The 27,624-nt window shown below is 36.6% G+C and overlaps 2 protein-coding genes across 7 annotated transcripts; one reads left to right on the forward strand and one right to left on the reverse strand.

Annotated features, from left to right (window-relative positions):
* Positions 1-652: 652 nt before the first annotated feature.
* Positions 653-17,251, forward strand: nprl3 (NPR3-like, GATOR1 complex subunit). 4 transcript variants are annotated; one of them, XM_084113765.1, is made up of 15 exons: positions 659-697; positions 1,078-1,342; positions 1,562-1,631; positions 3,708-3,746; positions 4,610-4,742; positions 5,811-5,885; positions 8,890-9,043; positions 9,146-9,227; positions 9,824-9,961; positions 10,385-10,541; positions 11,797-11,903; positions 12,068-12,197; positions 13,139-13,328; positions 13,425-13,617; positions 14,815-17,251. In XM_084113765.1, the coding sequence occupies exons 2-15, from the start codon at positions 1,135-1,137 to the stop codon at positions 14,978-14,980; spliced, it is 1,842 nt and encodes a 613-aa protein (XP_083969891.1). In that variant the 5' UTR covers positions 659-697; positions 1,078-1,134; the 3' UTR covers positions 14,981-17,251. The 4 variants fall into 4 exon arrangements, with proteins under 4 accessions (XP_083969892.1, XP_083969893.1, XP_083969891.1 ...); XM_084113766.1 differs by having other exon boundaries at positions 653-1,342; positions 9,149-9,227; XM_084113768.1 differs by lacking the exon at positions 3,708-3,746 and having other exon boundaries at positions 672-697; positions 9,149-9,227.
* On the reverse strand, positions 15,506-27,140 carry mpg (N-methylpurine DNA glycosylase). 3 transcript variants are annotated; one of them, XM_084114107.1, is made up of 5 exons: positions 27,019-27,140; positions 21,463-21,578; positions 19,605-19,783; positions 16,855-17,059; positions 15,506-16,559 (listed from the first exon to the last, which is right to left on the reverse strand). In XM_084114107.1, exons 3-5 carry the CDS (start codon positions 19,680-19,682, stop codon positions 16,147-16,149), a joined length of 696 nt encoding a protein of 231 aa, XP_083970233.1. In that variant the 5' UTR covers positions 19,683-19,783; positions 21,463-21,578; positions 27,019-27,140; the 3' UTR covers positions 15,506-16,146. The 3 variants fall into 3 exon arrangements, with proteins under 3 accessions (XP_083970233.1, XP_083970231.1, XP_083970232.1); XM_084114105.1 differs by lacking the exon at positions 21,463-21,578 and having other exon boundaries at positions 27,019-27,132; XM_084114106.1 differs by lacking the exon at positions 27,019-27,140 and having other exon boundaries at positions 21,463-22,281.
* Positions 27,141-27,624: the final 484 nt, after the last annotated feature.

Consider the following 27,624-nt stretch of genomic DNA (forward strand, 5'->3'; position numbering starts at 1 on the left):
AGTTTTTTTTTGAACACAGTGCCGCGACCATAGGTCACTCCTTTACTGGCTGCCTGCACATTCACTGTGCTCGCGGCTGCGACAACTCGCGCTCGCTTATCAATGCATTATAATTCGCGCCTACGGTATCTTTGTAGAACTTCAAAAAAAGACAAAAAAAAAAGATGCTGCAGCCAATGAGCAGCCGGCGGGGGCTGGCTGCAGGACGACTCAACCTCCACGGACAGTTTTTAATGTTTTATCAGACAATAACTACTCAAGAATTTGCTTTAGTATAATTTTCGGGACAATTAGGGCCGGATTCGGGATTCGGGACAACAGCTTAAATTTCGGGAATGTCCCGAATTTTTCGGGACGTCTGGTCACCCTACTATTCAGGCTACTTTTTGAGTAACCGATATGAATAATTCAAACAACAACATAAGTACTTTAGTTAGTATTATGTCAGTATTTGTAATTATATGGATTATAATAGTTTAAAAAATAATTAATATTTTATGATGGATTTTCATAACTAAAAATGTCAAACAATATAGGTTATAGCTACATGAAAGGCGTTTAAAAATTGATCGAAAAAAATATTCAACTGTTTTATTTATTTAATTATTTATGCATGCAGGCATACATGCGGAACCATTGCATCCAGTCATTTGTATTTCTTCGGCGCACGTAGTGTAACACTAAACACTGACAGGCGGTAATGTCTTTAATGTTTCAGTAAAGAATTACGTTTATTTATTTAGCTCTCCGTTTTAAACTTCACTGTCAGATTAGTTGCACATATTCAATGACGCCAGCTGGTGACTGATGGACAAGCCATTTTGGTGTACTATATCTAATGATACCATTAACTGGTTTGCGTCAGTGTTGTGCTTTTAGTTAGCTAGCAGGCTAACAGAACTTGTTATACTGCCATTATCTCCCATTTTCGTTTATGTCAGTTCTCTTTTCAGGTTATCAGAGATGCAGTTCATCAAGTGCATCGGATGTCTTACACTCATTCAGTTAAATTATCATGCGGTACAACCCTTTAGCTGCCCAAACTTGTATTGTAAATGTTACATTGCACGTTTTCAGATCCAGCTGCAACCTTAATTCGACTGAGATTATATATACTTCAGAATACGCGTCAGGATGTACAAGCAGTGGGAAGCTGATGCGAAAAATTCGCTAAATTCAGATGCGAAGCTGATGTGGAAGCAGTCTGAGTCCAGCCTGCAGCCAAATGGTGAAAAGACAAGTCCCATAAGCGTTATACTAGTTAGCTCTGGCAGCAGAGGAAATAAACTGCTCTTCCGATACCCGTTCCAGAAGGTGTCTGAAAACACTTCATCAGCGGCATGTAAGTGTTCCTGCTTTCTCTTCTGTGTGTCACCCTGGCGTTTGTACTGGGGACTGTAACATTTATGTCTGCATATGATGAGTTTTAACCTGACACTGCCACACCTGCTGTGATTGATACATTTTGACACATTTCTACTGTCAATCACATTTACACATGCAATATAGGCCTACACAAATAATTGAACTTTTCAAGGTGTGTATTTTTATTTCATTAAAGCAAAACAGCGAAGTCCATATGTGTTGAATACATCAGGTGACTCTACGGAGGACCAGGATGGTGACTCAAGGTACTATGCAAAGCATTACTTTTCGACTTAAGTCGCTTTATAAGTGTGCATGTTGTTGATGTAAATGTGCTTTCTGCTAATACACTACATATGACCCAAATTATTCTGTTGTTGTCAGCATTTTTCTGCATGGGATAAACCCTAGTGGCATGTTAAGAAATCACCAGTGTCACCAGAGCTCATGATGTCCACTGTTGTATGTTTCTATGTTGGATGATTTTAGCTTGCTATCTGGATATTATGCATTAGTGTGTGCTTATAAACCACAATATATGTATGGCCTGATCCAGAAACGTCATTAAACTTGACTATAAATGTACATGTTATATGTGATAGTTTTAGGTATATGATTATAAAATGTTTTAAGCAGCATAAACATAATATAATAATGCATAATATATGTACATATATTATTTAAATAATAATACATAACTTAATAAATGTGTCGTAAAAGTGTCACTGAGTCTGTATCGCTCTGAAATCTGTTTAACAGCATTATTGCGTGATATACATTGCCGTTTAAAAGTATGAGCTCGGCACGTTTTTAAATGTTTTGCAAAGAATTCTCTTCTGCTCGCCAAGGCTGCATTTACTTGATTAAAAATACAAAACAGTTTTTTGTTTGATCCCATACTGTTGAAATCAGTTGCGAAATTTTTTTGATTCTTTGATTAATAGAAAGTTCAAAAGAACAGCATTTATTTGAAATAGAATCTTTTGTAACATTATAAATGTATACTGTCACTTTTGATCAATTTAATGCATCCTTGCTGAATAAGAATATTAATTTCTTTCATTTTTCCAAACAAAAAAATTCTTACGGACCGTAATTTTTGTAATTTTCACAATATTACTGTTTTTGTTTTTTAAATAAAATAAATGCAGCCTTGGTGAGCAGAAAATACTTATTTTAAAAACATTAAAAATCTTACCGATCCCAAACTTTTGAACGGCAGTGTATAGTAGGCTACATTTGTATTATTATTATTATTATTATTATTATTACTACTACTACTATTATTATAGGCTAAATTATAACCCTTTTATAAGCCATTATAATGAACAAAAATACCTTACAACATCAGGTGTCCTTTGTGATAATATATTATTACAAAGGACATCTAAATGATAAAGTTAATTTATTATGTTAAATGAAAGGACAAACAAATAATTAACAAATAATCACACTTTCAAAGGGCTATATGTAGAATTCAGAAACCCTCGTTATTAGCGACACCGGTGGCCGTTAAGTGAACTGCAGCCAGCAACTTATTGCTCAGGCTCACATTCCTGAACACGTAATGTACAAGAGACTGAACATGATTCAAGGCTCTGATATACAAAGAAGTTAGAAATACCTTTTCACCGATATCCTGACGCCATCCACGCTACTGAGAGAGCGACGGTTAGATGAATATGTAAATATGTGCTGTACAAAAATGACAGCGGTGAGAAAGCAGCAGTTCAGAAAGCATCTAATCGTCGTGATTTGGAGATGTTTGCACAACCTCTGAAATTCACCGGCATCATGTCAACAGATGAAGAAAATAAAATTATACTGTTATGATAGTTTGATAATTAAGTATATTTGAGACCATAGACTTTATAGATCTGGCTGAGACTATAGTTTGAATTAATCCCTTTTCTTTGTATGACACATTACAGTACAGAATGGCTCATTTGGCATTATCCTGACACATTTATTTCATGTGCCTTTTGAGTTTCCCATCAGAAACGTCCCGAGTCCGTCACATAAAAATCAGTCAATAGGCTTTCAGAGACAACCTAGGAAGTCGGGGAAGGTTTCGTTAAAGGGCTGTTCGTACATTGGCAATAAATAAAAGCGATTAATACATGACAATTTGTATTATAGCCCCTTAAACATTGTAACCATAATTAAATATGTAAAAAGAAAACAAACTTACTGTCCTGGATGATCGATCTTCAATCTTAAAATTTGGTTTGTTTTTGTCACCCTTATGTCATGCATCCTGCCAACTTGTCTGCTGCATTTTTTTCTTTCTTTTTTTCCTTTTTTTTTTTTTTTTCTTCTTTATGGCCCTATTCCCATTTCAGAGAACAAACTCCATTAACTGATGAACAGTTGGTAGCAGGGTAAGATTAAACCACCATTCTCTAAGTCTAAACCACCTCTCCTTTTTCCAGAGCACCACATCTTTGTTCATGTTTTCTTCCTGATAATTTTGTTGTTCTATTTTGTTCACACTTATATGCATTTAAATGGCAAATGCAGTCTGTAAAATTTTGAGTAATTGTTGTGATAGCTTCTGTAATTTATGTCATAGTATCAGCTTAAATCGGGTCATGGATTTGAATGAGTTGCAATGGTACGATTATGATTTTGCTCTTACATTTATTAAAATTAATTGAAATACAGCATTGCGGGAATCACCTGAGATACGTTTGCAATCAAGAAATGCTATTCAATCAAATGTGGTACAGGTGATGGGCCTGCATTAATGCAATGCTCATGAACTCAACACATTTCAAGACCTGTTTTCCTTTCTTTCTTTCTTTTCCCCTCACATAATTAAATGTTTGAATCAGACCACTGACTTCTGTGCCATGGGCCTTCTTGGGGTCTGTCTCACTCTAAAGGACCTTGTCTGAGTGGGTGAAATGTATACAGTGAGCAATATAAACCAGCAGATTCATCACTCTGCCAGAGGGAGACAATCACTCACTTATAAGTGCATTTTAAAGGTTTAGATCAGGGAAAAAAGTCCAGAGGCTTCACCAAATCATTTGCCCAAACACCCATCCCTTGTGAATCCCCTAGAAATATGTTTAGAGAGTGTATAATTATCAGCTAGCTGCTTGTGTTGCTACTAGTGTTGAGTAGATTAGCACTTGAAATCCTATCAGACCCTCTGCCGTAATTGCACCCACTTATTTTAGTTTTACTCCTTCTGTGATATCTTTTCTTTATTCCTCTTTTTATGCATTTACCTTCAAAGGTTTTCTGATATTATTCTCGCCACCATCTTGGCTACCAAGTCTGATATGTGCGGCAAGAAGTTTGAACTAAAAATAGACAATGTGCGCTTCGTCGGACATCCAACTTTACTGCAGCTTCCGCACAGTATTCAGGTGAGACGTACCAAATATCTTGTGAAATTTTATTGCAATTTAATATAACTCATTTCTGTTTTAATATATTTTAAAATGTTATTTATTCCTGTGATGTTAAATCTGAATTTTCAGCATCATTTCTCAAGTCTCCAGTGTCACATGATCCTTCAGAAATCATTCTAAGGATCTGATTTACTGCTCAAGAAACATTTATGATTATCAATGTTGAAAACTGTTAATAGTTAATAGTAATTAACTTAATAGTTGGTGGAAACCAAAATCTGATCAATAGAAAGAACAGCATTTATTTGAAATGGAAATCTTTTGTAACATTATAAATGTATTTACTGTCACTTTTGATCCATTTAATGTGTCCTTGCTGAATAAAAGTATTAATTTCTTAAAAGTCTTTCTGACCCCAGAACAATAGTCTGTACTGCGTTAGGTTAGGAAAGAATTTTGAACTGTGAAATTTGGCCTTTTATTCCTCCCATAAATGGCTCAAATGTTTGAGCCTTCAGGAAGCTGCTGCATGTGTGATGAGCTGCTGATAATATTGCAAAGGCACTGACAACTACCATGATCACAGGCGAACAGCTCCACCTTCTGTTAGAGAGAAAATATGTTAGGAGACCACTATGCCAAGAAATTCTTTGCATTTGTTGAATGAGAATTTAACTTGCTTTACAGCAAAGATTCATAAAAAAATAAACTCAAGCTGCAGATAAATTGATTCTGATTATAACATTATCACTTTTTCTGTATGTTATCAACACAAAACTCTGTTATACTAACCTGCACAATGAAAGTATAATCTACATGCACACATCACATTTATTTCTCAAATCTAGAAATATAGTTGTCACGACTTATAAATAAGTCAAGATTGATTTTTTTTAAGAACTTGAACTGCAATACGCTTAATGCAACATTCAATTCAATTAATTTACTGTAATATACGTAACTTTAAAAGAAAACAAACGTTTGCTCTAAAATTATCATCACGTGTCTACCTTTTGAAAGACATGTTTAATAATAGAATTAGCTTAATCTAATTCTACTTATTAATGATATTCCTTTCCCCAGGTCTCCAAAACCGACCCCTCCCCCAAAAGAGAGCTGCCCACCATGATCCTGTTCAGTGTGGTTTTTGCTTTAAGGGTAAGAAAACACCATATTTAAATAAACTCTTAATGAAAACTGATATAATCTTTATATATTATAATAAATATAATATATATATATATATAGAGAGAGTGAGAAGTGTTTTCTTATCATTGCCACACTGCCCATCTATTCAGCTCCTGACAAACACATTAATTATTATTTGAATTATCACTCAGTGACTTGTTTAACCATGTATTACTATATCTCTGGAAGGCTATTGTCTTTCAAACACATGAACACATCAAACACATGATGTGAATACAAATTCACATCATTTCATATATACATACAATGCAGGGATTCCCCAACTTTTTCATCAGCTTAACCTCTTTCACCTAGTATATTCACTTAGTATTTTGAATTTATTTATTAAAGGATAGCCTCTTGAGATGCAAGAGGGTCCTATAAACACAAATACAGAATACAAAAGACAAATCATAAGCAAAAATAATAAATAACAACATTACAGATACACCTACAAATTCATTCATACACTTGAAGTATCCCCTGCGACTTTAAGTTAATAAGTGCAATAATACAATTAAGTTCACGATTCTCTGATGTTGGATAATGGTGTAATGACATGCAGGTAAACAAACTAAAATATTTTTTAGTAAGTGTTTTATTTTTATTTGGTTTTGTTTTTATTTTAGAATTATTTATTTTAACGATTTAATTACTTAATATCTTAAAACCACTGTTTGATATGTTTGATATGTTAGATATTAAGGTACACTTAAAATATGTGACTATCATGGCATTATTGTTTTGTTCTAAAATAAGATTCAAAATGTCAGTGTGAGTCTCAGTGTATGCTTGATAAAGGACAGGACATCTATGTGAACTAAGAGGGAAAAAAAATCATAATTTGTATTGATCATTGTTTAATATGCATTGCAACAACAAAAAAAGTATACATTTTTTAATACAGAATACTTTTTGGAGCCCCTGCATAGTGAATCAGCTGTTTGTGAGGATATGTGAGGTCAAGAGTTTCTCAGAAAGGGTGTGGATTTTGATAAGCCTCCAGTGTGCTGTCTATCAGACAGCCTAACAGGGAGGCGGGACTCTGTTCTCCTCACAATCAGACCACACATGATCAGACCCACCCTGGTGCCACCATGACTTAACATGGCAGAGCGCTGAGTCAAAGCTCCAGCTGCAGAAAACGCACACTCACGCTCCTATCAGTTCTCCAGCAATGCCCACTCCCTTTACTCGGGACCCTCCCTCTGTCACACTGCCCACCATTAGTCTGCAAATTTGCCATATGGGCACATTTGAAACAAGAAAATATTCTGTAAAATATTAGGTTGTTAAAGGGTTGTATTATTGGTTGGGTTATTCTTTATGTCCCCTTAAAAATATCAAAATGCAGAAATGAAAAACATGTTAATCACACAAAAGGTATATTCAAGTCATTGTGTGCAATTATTGCATGAATCAAATGAACAAAGACTGTTTTCATTTATACATCATGTACTGTATTTTTGTGGACTAAATAGTAATTTGTGGAATAATGTGTAAATTTAGATTTAACTGGAACGTTTTAGATTATAATTAGATTATATACACTTCAGATTTTAACTTTAAGAGGTTTAATAAAGGTTTCTTGTCATGTATAATCGTGTAACTACAGTACACTGCACATGCACATTGCAAATATTAGGGGAGAAAAAATATATATTTATTTTGTTTGTTCCTTGTGAACAGTAAAAAGTAAAAAAAAAAGTAAAAAAAATAAAATAACAAAAGGCCAACAAAGACTGTACTGTAACGTAATTTTATAGTTTGCATTAGAGATATTTGTCAAAGAAAAGTCTAGGAAAGGGAGTTCTTTTTAAATGTAATATAAAATACATGCTGATGTTTATATATATATATATATATATATATATATATATATATATATATATATATATATATATATATATATATATATATATATATATATACTATTTATATTAATATTTGTTTCATAAAGTTTTGAGAATTTTTATTTAAGTTTAATGTTAATGACTCAAAAATGTTGGAATACATGATTTTGATGGGTATTAAGGAAGCAGTGAAACAGTTTTATTAAAATATACGATTATGCCAAATTTGTCTTTTTAAAAAATGTCTTTTTTAATGAGGCATTTTTTTTAATTCATTATGATTTCAGCATAGTTTAATTTTTTTTACTTTGTCCCCCAAAAATAGAATATCATCCCCAGTGTGGGGGAAAGTTACTTTTAAAAGTAGTTCATTACAATATTGTGTTACTTTTTAAAGTAACTTGTGTGAATTACTTTTTATGGAAAGTAATATGTTACATTTCTTTAGCATTACTTTTCTCTGCTTGTTTGATTTTTTTTTTTTTTTTTTTTTTTTTTAAGAACCAAAACAAAAAACAAAAGTTTTATTTTTGGCAAATGTAAAGTCCCTTTAACACCAAAAGTGAGTGAAAGTTTAGCACTTTTACTTTAGCAGTAAAAAAAAAAGAGAGAGAAAGAAACACGTATGTGATGTTTATCTAAAGTCATTTTTGCTGTTGAATTGGATCATCGAAGGAAAGCAGAAAAGACATTGGCCAATAAAGTGAGACTAAATACATAAAGTATATTTGTGTTATTTACCAAATTTAATTATTGCGGGTTTGCGTAATATTCTGAATTCGCATTTTACTCTTTTTGTTCATTATGAGGAGTATTGAATCTGTTTTTGTGCATAAATGAGTAAATGCCCACATTAGTCTAGAACTACAATAAGCATCATGTTCACACACAGCGCACACAACACCTCTGCACTTACTCCTGATTTGTCTCAACATGGGGACAGGTGTCAGTCAATACATGGGAAAACAAAGTAACTTGTGTTGTTTGAAATAGTAACTTTAAAAGTTTCATTTTAAAAGCAATGTGTTACTAGTTACTTGAAAAAAGTAATCTGATTACCCACTCATTAAATAAATAATAACTGTTTGTCTCTCTCTCATCTGTGTTTGCACCTTCTACAGGCCAATGCAGACGCCTCAGTCATCAACTGTATGCATAACCTGTCTCGTCGCATTGCCATAGCCCTGCAGCACGAGGAGCGCAGATGCCAGTACCTCACCAGAGAGGCCAAGCTCATGCTAGCAGTGCAGGACGAGGTCACCACCATGACTGAGAGTGAGACATCCCGTTCCCTTGAGATGTGCAGTGTTTGTCCTGCTAATATAATCACTGAAGCTGTTACATGATTTTCACCATGACATTTACCTGTTATTATAGCAGACGGCACCCCACAGTCGCCGTTTCGCCAGATCCTTCCCAAGTGTAAATTAGCTAGAGACCTAAAGGAGGCCTATGACAGGTGAGTAGTGTTACGTTAACCGTCATTTACCCATTCCTGTCATCGGGTTGATAACAGCATCAGCAAATGTCCCTTTGATTTTAGGGGTACTAGGTTATGGTTAGGAGTAGGAAAGTGGTTGTTTAGGGCAATAATTGTTCAAAAGGAACATGTCCTGCTGGGCTAAATCATGCAGCATGTTGGGTTTCAGCACTGCTATTGATGCTTTAACTTAAATTCTTATGCATGAAATACCTAATTTTCATATATGACTAAATGTTGCATACAGTTGTATCCACCTTATTTGTAATGTAGGAGTGGGTGCATCTTGTGTGAATGTGTGAGGCTTCCAGTTTCAGTCCGTTTTGCTGCTTGATATTGCAAAGTGGTATTTATTGTCATATTATTTTAATCACAAACATGCTGGTTTGTAAACGCACCATTTACTGCTCTTTGTTTGTTGTTCCTTTAGTTATTTCCCTATAGCGTCTAATGAATCAAAAGTCTTGCATATTTCACAGAATATAGCTTCTGCTTTGCAAAATTAGGTGGACCGACAAAGATAATTGACTTGTAATTTCTGTAATGTAACCTTATAGACTGTGTGTTGTTTTCAGTCTCTGCACAACCGGAGTTGTTCGGCTTCACATCAATAACTGGCTTGAGGTCAGTTTCTGCCTTCCACACAAAATCCACCGTGTAGGAGGGAAACACATCCCACCAGAGGCTCTTGAGCGCAGCCTAAAGGCCATTCGGTGAGTTACAGCGTATATCCAACACATTTTGCAACATTTTAAAGTCACAAATGCCCCCATCATCATGTTGCATTTAATTCAGCAAGTTGCTGATATTTTCTTGAAAATAAAAACAGATAATTTGCTTTTTCTAAAACTCTTTTTCTTTCTTGTTTCATGCAAGCAAAAGGGGTTGTTGACATTGAATAATGGGATATAGTATTCCTCAGTGTGCTTTGTTATAAAGTGCTAGTTTTGGCAAATATAGTAATTCATACTTTGTGCACAGTATGTATACTATTTACTTCAGCAATAGTATGGTAATATGATAATCTGACAATAGTCTCCCTTGCCTTTTTTTGCTTGCATGATCAAGTGCACTTGCTATTTGGCCGGAGTTTAGTTTGAACAGCAAGTATTGTTGTGGCGGTGTGCCCCCTGCAGGCCGTATCACGCACTGCTGCTGCTGGACAGTGAGAAGGCCTTGCTGGCTCAGCTCCCTCTGGACTGCTCTCCTGCTCTAGTGCGCCTCATCAAGACCTGCTCAGCTGTCAAGAACCTGCAGCAGCTGGCTCAAGACGCTGACCTGGCTCTCCTGCAGGTCAATGACTATATGACACTTTTATCAGCAATGTCCTATTTTCATGTTTTCATCTTCTCTTTGGTTTGACAAAGACAAGCTCTAGTTTTAGTCCTGGCAAAAATAAAATGAAGTTACTTTCCACGTAATAGCATTTGTTTTTGTTATAGTTAGTCTTATACTGCCACCTAGTGGATGGAAAATAACTCTGTTGTAATAACATTATGTTCTGGATAGACTATATACTGTATAAAACAGTGGTTTTTAACCTTTTTGACTGTAATATTTATTGTCCACATCATTATTTAAAAGCCTGAGACTCATAGTTCATGGTTTACTGGTTAAGGATAAAATAAAATGTAATTATTATTATTAAAAAAATTATACTCAATAAAATATTTTAGAGCTTTGCATAACTAGAAAAATGTATATTCATTATAAAAATTGTTTTACGATTTATTAATTTACATGACCTGTAATCCAGGTCCAGAAATCACACTTTTACCTACAGGATACATCTCTACAATTTTTCTAGTAATATGGGAATCCTGTTTCTTCGCAGAAAAGTAAAATAGTTTTTGAAAGGTTGAATTAAAGTAAGAAATCTCTTGATTTGTAGTTGTTTTGGCTTATTTAAAATCATTTAACCCTCCTAATGCATTCTGGTCCGTTTTGACCCGCAAGAGGTACATAATTATTATTATTTTTTTTAATTAATAGTTTTTAGTATGAAAATTAATGAAAAATTGTGTTAAGACTGTCAAAATACACATAATTTATTTTTTAAATACAAAATGTAGGAGTAAATGTAGGATATAACCATTTCAACTAAATTGTTACACCTTTTGCGTTCACGTCCGTTTTGACCCGAAAGTGAACTGTGGCTTTACATATGAAATGATATATATATATATATATATATATATATATATATATATATATATATATATATATATATATATATATATATATTTATATATTTATATGTATATATATTTATATGTATGTGTGTGTGTGTGTGTATATGTATAATTTATATATATATATATATATTATATATATATTTTTTTTTAATTAGTCTAGACATTGATTAGTTAGATTTGTCTCAAATTACTTCTGTAAAATACATTTAATTTTCCTACACTTCCCTCTTGCGCTGCATTTTGTTTATAAGCATGCTTGCTCGTACGCACACAATATTTCTGAAATTAAAATAAAATGACAAATTAATTTACCAACTGTATTTAGATTCAGACACTAACACTGCCTCCCACAGGTCTTCCAGATAGCTGCGCATTTGGTGTACTGGGGTAAAGCCATCATTATCTACCCTCTCTGTGAGAACAACGTGTATATGCTCTCTCCCCATGCAAACATCTGCATGTGAGTATGTGCTTTCTAGAAAACCAATCGAAGCTCTTTTGCATTATCAGTGTTAATGCACACACTGTAAAAAATGTAACTTTAATTAAATTAAAGTTCTTCTAATTCCTTCAAAATACCTCTCTGCAGACATTAATCGTGATTTTGTGTCTTCCTCCCCCCAGCTACTCTCCTCTGGCTGATGAGTTCGCCCTCCAATTTCCAGGTCATGACCTGCCTTCCATGTTAGCCAAGTTCTCACTTCCTGTATCTCTGTCGGAGTTCAGGAATCCACTGGATGCCCCTGTGCATGAGGTTAGTGTCATAAGCCACAATTTTACCATCTCAGACAAACAACAAGCAGGAAGTCATTCCTTGTCAATGGAGAGTAGTACAGGAGCATTGTGGAGATTAGAACATATTTGAATGCAGAATTTTCTGATTTCTGATATATAAAATATCTAAAATGTTCTGTAAAAAAATTATGAATAATTATGTCAAAAAATAATGATGTTATAATTAATTATATATGTTGATGAGCCCTAGAAAACCTTCTCTGTTTTTCTTTCAGACGTTTAGACCTACTATGTTTTTCTTTCAGAAGTTTAGACTTTAGTCAGGGTAGGCCCCACATTGGATGAAAATGAGGCTGTGAGGGAAAAACATAGTCTTTCCAATGGCGTGTGCTTTATAAAGGCCCTAGATCACATGTAACTCACCACTTTCAAAACTGTTTTTTTTAGAGTTTTTGTCTACTGAAAGTCTTTTGGAAAGATGTTTCGTCAACTGAACAATCTGCTATTGAATAATTACAGTCCATTGAACACTCTGAACACACAGCGTTCTCTCCGTATTTACGATTCTTTGTAGCCTTTAGCCACTGCCTACAATGCGCTGGATCCTTCACTGGAAACCGAAAGTACTTCACTCCCGCTAAACGTGTAATCTTTGAATTCTTGCAAAGGAAACAATACAAGTCGACGCCATTGGGATTAAAAGTTCGCTAAGAAGTATTTCCTACTAAAGCAAGGGGGTATTTGACTCTGGTCAAGCATGTCTATAACAGACTAGTGGGAGTGACCTTGGACGGAAACATGCCCAGTGCATTATGGGAGTTGCAGTTATTCAATTTTTTTCACCTTTTTTACTGTATAGACAGCCAAATTTTCTTTAAAGCCCTTTTTGCCAGCAGGGAAGAACCCCTTTAAGGCTTGTAGATGAAGTAATTATTGTTACCATTATGTGTATCTGTGCAGGCCCAGCTCATTCAGATGGTGGTATGGATGCTCCAGCACCGGCTGCTGTTTCAGATCCATACGTATGTTTATCTAATGGTCCCGCCCACTGAGGAGGAGCCTGGTCTGCGGGAGGAGGAGCCACCCATAGTCACACGCGTTACAGGCCGAAGTCTGAGCACTCCCAGTGCCCTGAGCTTCGGCTCTCCCAGTATGTAACCCAGTTAACCACAACACCACAGACACTCACATGAGAGAAGAGACAAATAAATAATCAAATAAAGTTTCTCTCATTTTCTCTCTGCAGCAAGTAGCGATGACATGACCCTGACGAGTCCCAGTATGGAAAACTCCAGCGCTGAGCTGCAGACTGGAGGAGACTCTCCTCTCAATAAAAGAATGACGGAAACGCTTCTGGCCAGCCTGACCGAACATGAGCGGCAGGCCATACTCCGTGTCCCAGCGGCACAGAACCCAGAGGATCTGCGCTTGTTTGCCAGGTGACAGAGCAGTTTTTTTATAGCTTGTTTTTTGTTGTTGTTTTTTTAATCTAAAACGTGACTTTGTTTTGAACAGTAGGTACGTTTTCGTAAGTTTGCACTCATTTTCATCTTTCAGAATGAATCCATTCCAATTTCTGATTCTGAAAGTTGTGTATATTAAACCCTAAACACTGCAATTCGATTCACATATTTGTTTACGTGTGCATTACATGTATTCCAAACTAAATTTCCATGTGCAGTGATCCGAATCAGACAAAATGAACCGATAATGTCATCTGAGCTACAGTACCGCCAGCATAAATGTAGATTTTGCCTTGATGACACATCTAATATGAATGCTTACACATGTTTTTTTTAAACAAATATTTAGTCAAGTCAAGTCAAGTCAAGTGTATTTATATAGCGCTTTTCACAATACAGATTGCATCAAAGCAGCTTCACAGCATTAAACCAAAATAACACAACAAGGTTGTTTCTAGTGTAAATTTATTGATTGATAAAATTAAATTAATATCCCCAAAATATCCCCAACTGAGCAAGCCAAAGGCAACAGTGGCAAGGAACCGAAAACTCCATCAAGTGACCTAATGGTGTCCTAAAACTCCATCAGGTGACCCAATGGAGAAAAAAAACCTTGGGAGAACCCAGGCTCAGTCGGGGGCCAGTTCTCCTCTGGCGTTTATGAACTAGAGGCCGGATTGTAGTTTGAACAGTAAGATTTAAAATGTTATATGAATGCCTGGCTGAAGAGATGCGTCTTTAATCTAGTTTTAAACTGTTTAAAGATTTAGTCTCATCTTCTGACTAGGGCTGCATTTCCCAAATGCATCGTAAGTCTATGTAGATTGCAGAACTTTTTGGAAACGCAGCCCAGTTCATAAGTTGCGAGACATAAATAAAGATATGCACATTTATAAGACGTAAAATGTAAATGTGTATCACGGCACTGCACATGTGCACTTGGTATTTTTGAATCCGATTGAGAAAATAGTCAGATTCAAGTGTTTACATGCTTCTATTTGTCCTGTTAATTGGATTATTTATGGTCTACAACACCTTTTCCAAACCGATCAAGATTTACCTCGGATTGAGCTCAATCGCATCGATTGAGGTGTTTACATGAAGTCCAATCAGTCTTATTTTAAATGGATTATTTGGGTGCATATTAATGTAGATAGTGTTGTCATTCTTTAGGCTTCTGCATTCCTTCAGAGGCCATCATCACCTGGAAGAGATCATGTACAATGAGAACATGCGTCGCTCGCAGCTGAAAACTTTATTCGACAAGTTTCGCAGTGTTTTAGTCATAACCAACCATGAGGACCCCATCATCTCTCTGTTCCAGTCTCCACCAGAGTAAACGGATCATTCAGTTTGCCGTGAGTCTGAGGACGGCGTGACGTGTTTGCTCATCATCAGTGGCTTAACCTAATTCAGGAGCAAAATGTGTTCTGCTGCAACAAAATAATGACCTGCTCAGTTTCAGAAGAGGCTTATGGAGCGAGCCTCGCATAATCTACTGTATATAACTGTGCTGACCAAAGATTTTTATGTTGTCATGATTTTAACTCATAAGTGGTTGATTTTAATAAATGATTCAGGGGTCGTGATGTGCAGTTCATCCTCGGGCAGCCATTAAATGGATTGTTTAAGTATTCCACCCAAGCATCTCCTATTTTGATATCGTTCCCTGATGTGATATATCATCTCCTCAAGCAAACAAGACCAAAAACACATGCCATGATGGTAATTCCAGACTATAAGACTGCATGCCCTGAAGACTCCAGTGCGGAGAAACCGAGATCGGGAAGAGAAAGAGAAAAAAAGGGGGTTGTAATTGCTATGAGGTGCAAATGGTTTTCCAAACATCTGTAAAATCAATGAGCACCAGGAATAACAAGACTATTTATTATATAAGAAACATGATGTTACAAAAACCAGACCTGTTCAGAAATCAAACTCCAAGGAATGGTTCACTCAAAAGTGACAATTCTCATTATTTACTCGCCCTCATGTCTTTCCAAACCTGTATGATTTGTTTCTGTAGAAGCTTGTGATTTTTGCTGCTCTTTTTTTGTTCTCAATACACTAAAAGTGAAGCTTTCAAGCTCCAGAAAAGACGAAATGATAACCATGATAGATTTGTGTGCTATATTCTCAATCAGATGGCTTTGAGAGGGCAGTTAAGAAAATTATTGGTGAATAAAGATGTCAATTTCAGCCTTTTGCTCACACATTATTATATGGCTTTAGAAAACTATAGAGACCAGCGATTAGAATATACTTGCATTATATAGAGAATATAAAGCACAACCACTTTATGATACTTTTAGTCGTTTTTTTGCGCTGAACGATCCCTGGTCACCATTTATTTTATTATATGAAAAAGAGCAACTTGGACATTCTGCTAAACTTCTCCTTTTCTGTTCTCCAAAATAACACAAAAAAAACATACACGTTTAGAACAACATGCGAGTGAGTAAATGATGACAATCTCTTTAAAGAGACCGAACAACATGAAGACCTTCAGGAGACTGTCTTTTGCGAATCAGTGGAGGATTGTGAATGCATCTGACGCTCTGCGTCTCTGTTCAGGACACTCACACATGGGTGTCCTCTCAGGTAGAAGCGAAGCGGTTTGGTTGCCCATTCCCCATGAGACTCAACTCCAATCCGATGGGCCGACACCACCTCTCCAGCGGGAACCGTCTCTCGCTCTGGGTCCTCCTCAAGCCACACCTCGGTGTCAGTGGCCAGATCCCTGCGGTCGAAGCAGCGCTGTACATCTAGCGCTTGGCACAACTTGGACGGGCCATTGCAGAGCTCTTTGTCCTTAAGGGTTTTGGCTCCAGCTTTGCGTTTGGCTGCTCGCAGGCCCCTCATGACGTCCTGACCGCTCAAAGGCTCCAGCGAGCGCAAAAGCACGGCCGCCCCCTCCCCTGCGCACACACACACACACATAGTAGAGTAGTTAGCAAGGCTCCTCACTGTCTCCTTCCTGTTGGCTTGTGTCTTTGTGCGTATGCTCCAACCTTTCTCAAGGTTTATGTAATGTGCCAACTCGACCCATAATGAGAAACAGTTGGAGAGAAGCAAAACGGCAGCAAAACAAAACACTTGTTTCTTGCTTAACTAGCGATGAGGGATCTGTGGTTACAGCCTTCCGGCTCCATCTCCTGTAAAGCCTTTTTCCTATGTGCGTGTGGTCAATTAGAGTGGATTTTGGAGCCTCACCTTGGCTGGAGACGTTCATGCAGAGGTAGATGCCGTAGATGGGATAGACATAGATGGTTCCAGGCTTCATGAACATTGCAGTGTTCCTCTCTGTGCGTTTTCCCCCCGCTGAGTGGGACGCCTTGTCCTCCCCACCCAAATATGCCTCGGTTTCCACAACCCTTGCTCTGAGCTCAGTGCCATCAGTTAGCTTCCTCACCAACACCTAATAAACACACAAACCAGATATCCTGCAAAAACACCATCTGTACACTCATCTTATATCCAGCAGGTGGTGCAAATGTGCCAATAAATTATAACGACTGAGACTAGAATCACGTTAACAGTTGGTGCTGCTATTGATGATATGTAAAATCTTGTTGCTTTTTGAGTAAAGGCGGGCTATTGTTTTTCTAAACGACTGGGTCTATGATTGTTTTTGATAGTTTATAAAACAGGCACAAAAAAATACATGTTCAAAAGTTTGGGGTCAGTAAGATTTTTTGAATGTTTTTAAAAAGAAGTCTCTTCTGCTCACCAAGGCTGCAAAAATACATTGAAACCGTAATTTTGTGAAATATTATTGCAATTGAAAAAAAAAAAAAAAAAAAAGTTTTCTATTGTAATATATTTTAAAATGTAATTTATTCCTGTGATCAAAGCTGAATTTTCAGCATCATTACTCCAGTCTTCAGTGTCACACGATCCTTCAGAAATCATTCTGATATGATGATTTGAAACATTTTTGATTATTAGCAATGTTGTGCTGCTAAATATCTTTTTTTCCCAGGATTCAGAAAGTTGAGGGGAAAAAACAGCATTTATTTAAAATAGAACTAAAATAGAACTTTTCTCTTTGACATTTTTTATGACAAAGCAAAGTTGGTTCAGGATGTAAAATGTCATAGGTTGTGACTCCCCAAAAACCTAATAATATTGATATATTTATTTTTTACTTTTAGTTTGAAAAATATTTTGAAAACTTTTTTTTTAATGTGTAAAATGTGTTTGAAGGTGTAAGAACAATATATTACATTATGTTTTTAGAGTCATGTAAACTTTTTGTAAAGTTTTTCAAAAACCATACATGAATACAAAGTCTACATTATTTAAACTAGAAAACTAACCGTCAAAGCACTAACACATTGTGTGACACTCTAAAGTCTGTGTTCATTCAAAGTGGGTTCACTTGGTTCACTTATCCTTTGAAAGGTTGCTTAAAATGTGCTAAAAGATGCTACAGCCAGTCATGCAGGGAGGTAGAGCAAATACAAGACAGCTGTGAACGATGTTTATGCAGTGAGCGCAGAGCGACAGAGTGTGAAAGCCACAAGTGTCACCTTCTTCAATGTGGCTGCAGGCTGTCAAGCTGGACCAGTGCTTGGTCACACCGAGCAACCTATTATGGGTCAGACCGGATACCCTTCAACATGATAATGGCTTTTCATGCTTCTCATTACACCCCCTTATTTACACACTGGTAAACTGAAAACAAACAAGGGCATACTTTGTGCTGGTTAAATCGACCGAAACTCGGCACGGTCATGCAACGATGTGGCTAATTTTATTAGAGTAGCCTCGATGGTTTCAGCAGCCTTCTTTCCATTTTAAACCTCATTAAAATGCAAATTAGGCCTCCCTGTGTCCGGTCGAGTCTATTCTGTGCTCTGCATTCTGCATTTAACTCTGTCATTCAAATGGTTCCATGAGGTTAAGCTGTATTTCAAGTGCTGTCTGCAGTCAAGAGAGGGAGTCTTTAAAAAACTAGAAGCCAAAGTGATTCTCAACTTTATATCTAAATTAATATGATATCTATATGTATTGTAAAAATGGACAATTCTTATTTTTAATGGAATATTGCAGTGTTTATTATAACTGATTTATCCGTGCACATCACAATTTTTTTAATTCATGTGCCCTTAAAATAACTTCCCCCTCCCTCTTGTAGTGACATCTCTTCACTGATGACATGTTTACTGACAACCTGTCACTCACATGAGATCGACCAATAGCAAACCACAAAAATCCAATCAATTCCCAATGGACAAAATGAAATCCCGCCCTACATTTTTTCTTGTTTGGAGAGGCTGTTTCACTCTGATATATGTCACAATAGGGAAGAAAAAACTTTCGCAACTTGTTTCATGCCGATTTTAAGACATTTTATAAGCATGTATTAGTTATGTATTTGTAGCATTACAGAATTTTTTTCTTCTATCAAGTCAGAATTGGGCTTCTGAACGCTGACTCTTGCCAAGGAATGAGTATGTGCTTGGGATGTTGCTCATTTTTGGGTGTCACTCCATGATTTCATCACAGTTTCTGTGAATAATTTTTTACAGGCTTGGGGTAGGCTACATTTTTTTTGACAGGAGACGGCTCAGGATTACACTCTTTCCTTCATACTCTATGATAGAAATAAGATATGAATATGATGATGCCATTTCTGACCATTTGAATACATATAACTAATATTAAGTTAAACATTTAATGCAGGACTTTAATGCCATTTGTGTTCCATCTGCATTCCTATTATATATATATATATATATATATATATATATATATATATATATATATATATATATATATATAGAAAAAAAAAGAAAAACTAATAATATTAGAGAAAATTAGAGAAAGCTATTTTTTAATAGTTTTAGTTAACAATAACAACAATGCCTGACACTTTAGGAACGTGATTTCTTGAAAGTTCAGCAGTAACCTTTTCATATGAGGTGATTTCCTGAGATCGGACCCTTCCCTCAGCTTACCTTGCCGAGAAAGGCCTTCGCCAGATCGACGCAGGACTGATGGAAGAAGTTGTCACTCAGTCTGACGGGGTCTTTCATTGAGAAATAAGGGCTGAGATGATGATGATGATGATGATGATGATCCGCAGTGTTCGTGTCAGACTGAATGAGTCTCTTGGGAGGTTCACCATCGGCAGATTCTGATTGAGGTAATGATAAATTATTTCTCTTCCTTGTTGTCATTATAAATTTTACAAAATATTAGGCTATATATTTTTTTCCCCAAACCACAAGTTTATTCCAGTCTTTCTATCTATCTATCTTTTCTCTCTTTTTTTTACTTTACTTTATAACGTTACTTAAATGCTAAATAAAAAAAGCACGCAGGAATAGCGTAATGTCGCTTTTATAGGTGATATAGCCTATAGCAAAACTGCAACATGTTCCAATGTGCAGATTATTTTGAATAAGTATAACTGCGGTCTAGAGGGGGGGGAACACTTAAGGCGTATACTGTCGCTTCTGTGTTTAGTGGATGTTTGAATACGGAGTTGCAGCAGCTTTAACAAATTCATTCAGTTCAGTTTCAGCAGCAGCCCTGGTTTGTTTACCTTTAGCAAGCGCAAAGCACTCTGGGATACTTAAAGGGCCAGTGGCGTTTGTGTGACGTTAAGTTGCAGAACAACTGAGTTGTTGGTTTGTAGTTGTGTTGATTGATTTTCGGATGAAATAAGGTGCAAGTATTTTTCCCACTTCTCCCACAAAAGTTTATCACCCATAGAAATGAGTAGAAGTTTTGGCAATGATTAAAATGACAGTCACATTTCCCCTATTTCCTTGCCACCAAGAAGATTTAGGTGCATGGAAATTATGTCATGACATCACCAACACAGGTCCTGTTTACACCTGGTATTGAAATGCGTTTGGGTCGATCAGATCACAAGACAAGGGAGACACATAACCATTTACACCTGGTATTTTAATCTGTCATTTTGTCCACTTTCAACCACTTCTGTCCTGATTTCTTTGAGGGGAGGAGGGTCTATGGACAGGCAAATGTATGGGCTTTTTCAGATATTTCGAACTAATGAACAAAGAAAGCTCACGCAATTTACATATGAACACGACCAGAGTCGACGGAAAAAATACGGAGATCAGCAGCTTCGTTTCTGCTCTGACAGCTCTGATAACGCTGTGAATGTGTCAGAAATCAGGAATGGTGAGAGAGCATTGTGCTTGGTATGTTTTTTGTCTTCAAACCAAACTTGGATCTTTAGCTGACAAAGCCTAAATCCTGTCTGGCTAGCGCACTTCCCATAATGTTTATGCGTTAGGTCAGTTGGCGAAGAGCAGTCTTTTGCTGTTTGAACACATCCGACCACATGAGCGTTTACACTACGAAAGCAATCCGGTTAATGCGTTTTCGACTACCTCTGGAAGTGGTCGAAAGTTGACAAGCTAAAAATGTGTCCACTTGTGATCCGATCGACCAAATCACATCTTAATACCAGGTCTCAACAGGGCCATAATCTCATGGCAATTCATAACTATTTTACATTTTGGCAAATTGGTGGCTAATTTATATTAATTATACCATCTCATTCATACATTTTCGTACTATCAAATTGCACCCCAGTGACAGGTATGTTTAGGGGTGGGGTTATGGTTGAACCTTCATGCTTACTTTTTTTACACATCGTACAAATTCATAAGAAATCACCACCTCGTAAGTTACACAGATACGTTTTCACGCGATATCAGTTTGGACTGGCTGGCCCGAACAGTCCCAAATTCATCAGAGACTACCTAAGCTGTGACATGGAAAGCTTTTAAATGAACAGTTCACCTCAAAATGAAAATTCTGTCATCATTTACTCACCCTCATGTCATTCCAAACCCATAAGACTTTTGTTCATGTTCAAAACACAAATGAAGATATTTTCCATGAAACCTGATTTCTGTCCCTCCAATGACAGTCCATGCAACCCAGACTTGCTTCAAGACGTTCATAAAGAGATAGTAAAAGAAAAAGAAAATAAATCATTATGAATCGGAATTTCATTTTGGGTGAACTATCTCTTTTAGACCCCATCAAGAAGAATTGGGCACTGGTAAAATATCTACTATAATACAAAAAAATAATGTTGTTTGCAAAAAAAATTTCATTTAGTCAGAATACACAAATATTTTTTGATTGATTATAAATGAAAAAGCTTTCGTCTTAAAGGTAACCAACAACAAACTTACCTCAGACTTTGCTGTCGTAACAGGTTTTTTGAAAGAGAAATATAAAATGTAATGACTCGATGCCCCTTTACAAATCTGCAACATTTCCACATATAGAGATAATACACAATCACAATATTGTATAATATTAGTAGATACTACTACTACAAAAATAAGAGCGGTTTTCACGCCTGTTGATGCCAGTATTTTGAAAGAGGGTTATTCGTCTATCAATGATAACTCAAAGAAATTACAATAAACTGATATTATATACCTGAAACACTATTGCAAAATGGTTGTGGTTTAGTATATTCATTCTTTAAAAATACCTTTCATACTCTCCATTCCCCGAGAAAGCTTGTGATTTGTCAGAGCTCAGAGGGAGTGAGTGTCTGTGGTAAGGAAATGCTCAGAAACATCTGACGAAGAACCACACCGATCAGATTTTAGGGTTCAGTTTAAGGTTAGATGTAGGGTTAGGATTCATAGCTTGAACAACCTTATTTATATCAACCAATCTTTTTCCTCTGGTTTTACGGAAACCATGATTTGGACCATGATTGTTTGATAGGAATGTTCCAGCAATGATCCAGGAATCCATGCATAAAGTGCAGACTGGATTATTTCTGTGTGTTTTTTATGGCTAAGATATCAGATGTATACCTATAAGTATTTTTTCTAAAACATTACACAGCAAAAGTTCAGAGTTGGCCTGACTTTAAACGGACAGCGTGACACACAGTGGCTTTAATGGGACTTACAGATTCAGGCTTTAACTGAGCCACTCTCTACGGTCTCAGCATGTCTGTCATCAGTAGCAGCAGGCCGACTCCTGAACACCTGGCTGATCGCCTGTGGACGCTCCCAGAGGACACAACCACCAGCTGTAAAGTTCTGTGAGACTGAGGAACAGACGACAGGATGGACAAAAGCCTGTCCCAGGCCTCCCATCTGACTCCTCTGAAGCCCGTCCAAAGTCTTTGAAGTGCTTGCAATATGTTACAGTGCTTAGGTGAGTTAAAGCAGAGTGTAGAGGCATATAGTATTGTTGCTCAAAACTGGGCTTAGGGATTTTTCAAAACCTTTATCCCCAAGTATTAAGGCCCGTTCACACAAAACACGATAACTATTGCATCTACATCAGCGGACGATAATGCTCTGTTTCACAAGTTCACACTTACAAATCTTCAGATAGAGTAAAGAGTATTTGGCATGTTGTCCGAGGAGAGGACTCCGAGGTCGCTATTTTGGCCTGAACCCAGAGTGCTCCGCCCGTATTCCTGGCATTGTCACATTTTTTTAAAAGACTTGGTACCGAAGTCTGTACTTTTGACAACCCGAACTTTGTTAATAAAACATCATTTATTGCAAGTGTGTGATGCAGTTTAGGTCGTCTGCCGCTTTAAATGCTCAAGCTCTTTAAAGCAGGATGGATTTTGATTGGGCTACTTTTGAGCTAGGCCATATTGAGCTAGTTTTGTTACGCAGACCTGGCAACACTGCTTGGCTGTCAATGTTTTTAAAGTTCATCTGCAGGAAGAAAATCATTTTGAAAGTGATTTCAAATTTCCAACGCTATCATTCCTCTGTGTCGTTTATAGCTGTGGTGTGGACTCTTCCATTCTTTTACATTTAGAACGATTTTTAGAACTACATCTGAATTATTATCGTTGTAGGTATCGTCCTTGTTGTGTATGGGTCTTTACTCTCTTTAGCCACTGAGATCTGCATGCTCACACATTGCTGCTCTGATGTGCAATGGTAGCAGAAATAGAAAGGGGGCACACTGTTGGCTGCCAATGTGTAAATCAATATGTTTAAGTAACTCAAGAATGCCATAAACATTCCAAGGTGAAATATGCTCATGGCTCATTTTTATGGTGCAGTGGAGTAACCAGCTGCACCTCTAAGGTCTTCCACAAGATTGTGTTTTGCACTAGAATCTTCTTTACAATGATTCTTCGTAAAGTTTTTAACACAGCTTTGTAAGTTGGAATCACTAAAATGTTTTAGTTTTTGAAGAGTATATATTTTACTATTTTTATTTTTATTCACCAATGATGCATTCAGCCGCGCAGAGCTTATGCATTTTAGTCAGTTTAGTTTCACTTCTGCTGGTGTAACGGGATTGTAGTTCACGTCTCATTTCCCATATACACTACTGTTCAAATTAAAGTTTGGGGTCGCTAAGATTTTTTAAATGTTTTTATAGAAGTCTTTTAAGCTCACAGAGGCTGTATTTATTTTATCAAAAAATAGAGTAAAAACAGTAATATTGTGAAATATTATTACAATGTAATTAATTTCTATTGTAATATACAGTATTTTATAGTGTCACATGATCCTGCAGAAGTCATACGTATATACTGATTTGTAGCTAATGAAACATTTCTGAATATTATTTTTACTAACGTTTGATCAATTAAATTAATTTCCAAAAAAGTAATTTGCTGAATACAAGTATTGATTTCTTTTTCTTTCAAAAAGGTGAAGCCAGAAGACTTACTGAAGGCTTCAGCAATTGAAAAAAATACACTGTATTATCTTTCCACACACCATTAAGCAGCACAACCATTTGCAACTGTGCTAATAATAAAAAGTTTCCATGACAAAAAATCAACACATTAGAAAGAGCACATTAAAAATCACAATTTACTAATTAAAACCTTTGTGTTGAATGATCCTTACAAAATGGATTGTTTAACACAAGGCTTTTCTAGAAGATGTGATGTTGAAAATGTGTATATATATTTATTACATGACTTGGTTGAATTCTAATGTAGAATGCGGTCTGTTATTTCTTGATAACAGACCGCTACCAAGTATAACACACCGTTGCTATGAAAAACAAAGTGTTGCTATGGACGCAGGATTCTAACCGTAGAGACGGAACGGACTATTTTCTTTAGCGGAAGCAATGCAATCGTTTTTAAATCAATAAACTCCTTTTTAAATCAATATTTCGTGTCAAATTATTGATTTATTTGGTACACTCTTAAAAGAGATTGAACCTTTGGGGTTCAAAAAAGAACTTTAAAGTGCAAATATGAACTTCTAACTATAAAAAAGGTTCAAAGTTGAACCTATAGGTAGCCATGTAATAAGCGGGATAATGTAGAGCGAGGCGGTTGTTATAGCGAATACAACCCCTTCAGGCTGATTCAATCGGTCCCGATCAGCCTGTCGGGGTTGTATTCGCTATAACAACCGCCTCGCTCTACATTATCCCTTACATATATACTCAAACTTTACTTTATTAGATACACCAGTTCAACTGCTCGGAAATATTTAAAGCAGGGCTCAGTAGTTTCGGGATTTCTTCGCTGTATTCTCGCTTTTTGCTCGCAGGTTTCTCTCTAGAGCTCCCCCCACAGCTTCGGAATAGATATTTGACAACACTGTTGTAAAAACTAGTTGGCGATTCTCAGACACCAGAGGCTAGTAGATCAACAACATCAAAGCAGATGGGACATTCTTTAAAACGTCTTCTTCATTCGGGTTCGAACAGCGTGAGGGAGCGCAATAATGACAGCATTTTAGCAGATTTCTTCAGGCCGTAAAGCAATTGTTTACATCGCGAGACCTGATATCACGCGACTTCCTGACGCGGCGGCTCGCCGGCTCAAAGTTGCAAGTGCGGATTTTCCGCTCACGGGCACCAGGGGGGTGCGAAATGACCACCATTCAACCCGAAATAAGTAATATAACCATTCCAATGACTCCGAAGCTGTTCAGTTAAGGTAAAAAAGTTACTTAGATCACCTTTAATCAGCCAATCACATGGCAGCAACTCAATGCATGTAGGCATGTGGTGAAGAGGATCTGCTGAAGTTAAAACTGAGCATCATAATGGGGAAGAAAGGTGATTTAAGTTACTTTATATATCATTATATCTAATGTTAGATACATTAGCTTTTCAAGAGTGTCATTCATGCCAAAAGTTATTATGCAGCACACTGTACATCTATTTAGAGAACAATGAGAAGCATATGTGTAACACAGTATCTCAGTATGTGGTTAAGTGTTGCGTTGGGATGCTTGTTGTCTGCTGATCGGAGCGTATGTGCTCCAACAGCCAGTTGGCATCAGGATCACGTCTGCCTGTTGAGCCAAAGCTGGGGCCAGAGATACAAATTGGCCTGACATGACTGTAACTAAAAGCCAGAGATGGTTTGATGATGGCTGTGTCATATATCTGGTGGTTTGGCTGAAACCATTGTTGGGATGTTTTGGCTTTGGTCTTATGTACATGTCAGCAGACAGGAGGAGATCTGGCAAAGACTTCCATCATCAGCTCAGATAAAGCTCTTCAGCTTTAGGCAGCAGGACATGCCTGTGACAGACAGATGGATGCTCTCCACTGTCACGCTTCAGTGATACTCACTGATTATGACAGCCGTATGAGTCATCAGACCATCCACACTGAGCTGTCACCTTAAGAAGCAGGTAGAAAGCTTTATTTTCATGTCTGATATGTCTTTTCACACTCTTTTAAATGGAAAGATTGGCTTGTTTGATTTGAGTTTCAGTGTTCCCGCATGGCTGCTCCCGCACAGGAAGCAAGCAGAAGGCAGCAAAAACATTTCTTGAAGCAGAGTGTGTCCGCATGTCCATTTATTTTCAGTATGAAACTGAAGCAGTGAGATTTATTTGCAATATAAGGACCATATCCTAGCACAGTAAAAGGCTCCATGGGAAAACTGGAAATACCAGTAATTGCAAAGCTGCAAACCTGTAGCGCTGAAGATTAGGTAAGATTTGGTTATAGGTTTTGTTTAGAAACTCTGAATCAATCGTTTGTCAAGACCAGTGTTTATGCATTACAAGTACCCAGAGTTATGCGATCAGTTGACTTTTTTTTTAAAGCTAGTAACCAGGAAAGTAACGCATTACTTTTAAATGTACAACAAAATAGCTGAGTTACTTTTTACATAATTAACTCAAGTTACTTTGTTTTCCCATTTATTGACTGACAGCTTTCCTGTATGTTAAGAGAAATCGTGAAGCTTTGTGTGCGCTGTGTGTGAACATGGTTGTAGTTAAATGTGAGCATGTATTTACTAATCTCACTTGCACAAAAAACAATTCAGTATCCCTCAAAATGAATAAAAACAGTGAAATGCAAACTCAGAATATTACGCAAACCTGCAATAATTAAATATGGTAAATAACACAAATATACTTTATGTATTTAATCTCACTTTCTTACCCACTGTCTTTTCTGCTGACCTTCGACGATCCAATTCAACCATACTAATAAGCAAAAATGACTTTGTTTTATTGCTGCAGTAAGATTGTTGAACTTCCTTCTCCTGCATCCTATTCTTCGGTGATCCAGAATGGCAGGTTTGTTTGACCTGCACCCTCTACTTTACAGGCCTGAATTTGCATTTCCTTTTGCATTTGCTCTTTTGGTGTGAAAGGGCCTTTACATTTGCCAAAAATACAACTCTTTTTTTTTTGTTATAAAAAAAAAAACAGACAAGCAAGCCCAGCCCAGGTGTGAAAAAGTAATGCAAAAGTAATGTATCAAATTACTTTCCATTAAAAGTAACTAAGTAACGCAAATAGTAGGGAGTAACACAATATTGTATAGCACATTACTTTTAAAAGTATAACTTTCCCCAACACTGTTCTTTTGAACTTTTTATCCGTTAAAGAATCCTTCAAAAATATCAAGCAGCACAACATTTTTCAACATTGCTAATAATAATAAATGTTTCTTGAACATCAATGAATTTTCTGTGGTACTTTTAAATCATGCGTAGCTTGCATCCATATCTGCCTCATTGTTCTATGTGTCATATTGTAGCTG

The sequence above is a fragment of the Abramis brama genome, assembly GCF_963993115.1.
Source record: "Abramis brama genome assembly, chromosome: 1".
In the NCBI taxonomy this organism is placed as follows: domain Eukaryota; kingdom Metazoa; phylum Chordata; class Actinopteri; order Cypriniformes; family Leuciscidae; genus Abramis; species Abramis brama.